The sequence below is a fragment of the Galeopterus variegatus genome, unplaced genomic scaffold (genome assembly GCF_000696425.1).
Source record: "Galeopterus variegatus unplaced genomic scaffold, G_variegatus-3.0.2 Scaffold4582, whole genome shotgun sequence".
Lineage (NCBI taxonomy): Eukaryota > Metazoa > Chordata > Mammalia > Dermoptera > Cynocephalidae > Galeopterus > Galeopterus variegatus.
Genome location: NW_007730693.1, coordinates 116,402 through 119,634, shown reverse-complemented (window position 1 = coordinate 119,634; position 3,233 = coordinate 116,402). Strand labels below are relative to the sequence as shown.

At 34.1% G+C, this 3,233-nt stretch overlaps 1 protein-coding gene across 1 annotated transcript in view; it reads right to left on the bottom strand.

Moving 5' to 3' along the window:
• Nucleotides 1–3,233, bottom strand: part of YIPF7 (Yip1 domain family, member 7) — a 24,479-nt gene that overhangs the window by 20,534 nt on the left and 712 nt on the right. The window contains 1 exon segment of the mRNA XM_008587902.1: nucleotides 1,368–1,484. Coding sequence (XP_008586124.1) covers nucleotides 1,368–1,484 — 117 coding nt within the window.

Genomic DNA, 3,233 nt, shown 5'->3' with positions numbered 1-3,233 from the left:
AAAAAAAAAAAAAAAAAAAAAAAAAAAAATAGCAACTGGAAACCAAATACATGTAAGTGACTTCTGGCAACAATGTGTCAATTGATTCTGTAAAGTTAATATGACTAAATAACATTTATATAGTGGCTTTACTTTAATACACTTAAAACACTTAAAACTTGAATATACTTCATATACTTTTCTACATATTATCACAATTGTTCTTCATGACAATTCCATGAAGTAGATCTTATTAATGTCTTTATTTCTCAGATTAGGATGCTCTGAAGTTAAGTCTTCTCAATGTCACAAAGACAACAAATGCTAGAAGCAGAACTTGAACCTAATTCTTCTCACTCTAAATGCCAAATTTGGCCACCAGTAAAGGACAAATACTAAATTGGTAATAATTTTGTTTTATTTTCAACTCAAGTTGAATTTTCATCTCAAATAACTAACACATTTTCAAATGTTTATCTTGATTCCATGACAGCACTTTTCAGACTATCTTAAAATTGCACATTTAATTGCCCAACTCCCCAACATAAAATCTTAAATTTTGTGAGGGAAAAGAATATGGGTTTCATTATTATCTTTTGGTTTTTAGTGTCCTTCTTAATTTCTGTCACACAAGCAGATACTCAATAAATGTTTATTAAATTAAATAAAACCTGCTTCTTAAGCAGAGTCCTGGAAAATATCAGGTAAAAGGAAAATGCTTTCTATTTGCCAAGCACCTGTGTTGAGGTTCCCTGTTAAATGATATTTTGTCTTTTTTCATGACCGGGAAGGGGATCGCAACCCTTGGTGTGGTGTCGCCCACACCGCGCTCAGCCAGTGAGCGCACCGGCCATGCCTATATAGGATCCGAACCCGCGGCGGGAGCGCTGCTGCACTCCCAGTGCCGCACTCTCCTGAGTGCGCCACAGGCTTGGCCCTTAAATGATATTTTGAAAAGAAGAGACAAGCCATCCATTTGGCTTCAGCTGAGGTGATAAAGGGTGTTCACAGAGAACTGGATTAATATCTCTGCCCTTTCCTGACATTTCTTTTGGGCACTTCACTGAGACATACTGAGGAGAACTTTGGCTTCCTCTAAGGAAACCTCCCCCCCCTGAAAAGCTTGCTATAATACTAAGACTTCTAAAAATGAGAGCATATTTTCTCAATATAAACTATGTACAGGGCTGACCCATGGTTCATTTGGGAGAGTGTGGTGCTGATAACACCAAGGCCACGGGTTCGTATCCCTATATAGGGATGGCCAGTTGGCTCACTTGGGAGAACATGGTGCTGACAACTCTAAGTCAAGGGTTAAGATCCCCTTACCAGTCATCTTTTAAATAAATAAACAAACAAACAAACAAACAAACAAACAAACTACTTACTGTCTAGATCCATAAAGATTTCCACAGGCATTAGAATCATTACAACACTGCTCCTGCTTATCAATGGTATAATTAGATTGGTAAAAATCAGAATCAAGTTGTCCGAAGTTTGACATCCTAAAAAATAAGAATGGTTTTTACTAAGTTTACGAGTCAATAAAACTTTTCTTGATATATTTACAGAGATTAATTGATGATGCAGTTAATGCTGGATTTCTAACAGAGAACAAGGTATTCCTTGGAGGGATAAATTAAGTATTGGGGAAGGATGTTGAAATATACGCTAGAAAGTAATATACAAAAACGTGTTATCTTCAACCACTTTTTCTGAACTTTTCACACACTGGGACTGGGATTTTGACTAAATTGACTTTAATCTGAAAGAACTGATATTCTTCCCCTAAAACTTCATTCTGTGCAGTTTAAGAGAAAAAGCTTAAAACTAGGTACACATCTAAGGGAAAACATTAAGGTTTTCCCTTAAAACAATGTCAGTTCCTCACTTTAAGTGCACACGTACACACACATATGAGTGTGTACATATAATATGAAATAATATATCTGAATTATATATGTGCATACACACACACACACACACACACACACACACACATATACTCTTGTAGCAAAGACAGAAGGCAAGTGTCTGATAATTATAATACTATTTGAGTTTGATTTTCCTAGAGCTTTAAAGTTGGCTAACAGCTTCCACGCTCCCCATAACAAAATCAGAACCCTACATTTCTCAGTTCTGCTTGTGAATTCCTAAAAAGTGTCTGAAACATTTTCCTTTTTCTCTTGCCCTGGATGCTGCACCTGGGCTTTTGGCTGAGTCTGAGGGAGAAAGGCTCAATGCTGCTCAATATTGCTAAGAGAACCATCTTTCTTCCTATACATTCTCTACATAGTTTCTACTTATTTCTAAAAATAAAGAGGAATGCATGACTTTGAATTAGATCTAATGGCCAAGAATATCAGAGAAGAGTAGACTTTAGAAGAAGAAAAAGTGGGGGAAGAAGATGTTAGAAGGGTGATAGTGGTTCTTCGGATAAAAATCAGAGAATGGAGTAGAGACTCTTTTTAATTGCATAGACATGGTTATTCATTTCAACATTTTAATTTTTATTTTTCTTTGAAAAACTTATTTCAAAAGAGTAAATTTAAAAACCACTAGGATTATTCCATACAATTATAATAATCTATGAAGTATTAGTTATAATAAATTTCAAATGAAATTGCATAAACAGCCTGAACACTAAGAGCATCACTAATCAGAAACATTCAAGTAAAAATTGTCAAATACATGAAATCTGTTCAGTTCAGTAAAAATATGGGAAGCTTTTCTAAAATTAGATGCAGCAATTCATACATAGGATTTAATAAATCAAGATTTTTCATTAGTAATATGTATAAAAGTAGCTATGAATTATGTAAACTAAAATCAGAACTTGGTGATAAATCTTATAAGAGCTTATAATTTAAAGAAGTTGAAACTTAATAGCATAACTTTCTCAGTCCATAAAAATGTTATTATAAAACATAGAGAGTAATTTCAAGAATACACTAAGTTTTCATAACATGCAAAGCTTTACGTAATATGACTATCGGTATTAGAATCCTTACATAACCCAGCATCGTATTTTGTTTAAATACCAAGTCTTTTAGAAGGATCAGACACATACCTCTATATACTTTATGTGGAAAGATCTTCCAACAGATGTAGCTTTACTTGAGAAATTTAAAGCAAATCAGTTTGTGAAAAAGATGACGTGGTGGCTATATATATGTTTCTAAATTTGTGCTCTGACACTCTGAACAGATGCGACAGCCAAAAAAAAAAAAAAAAAAACCCGCCAAAAGCCAAAA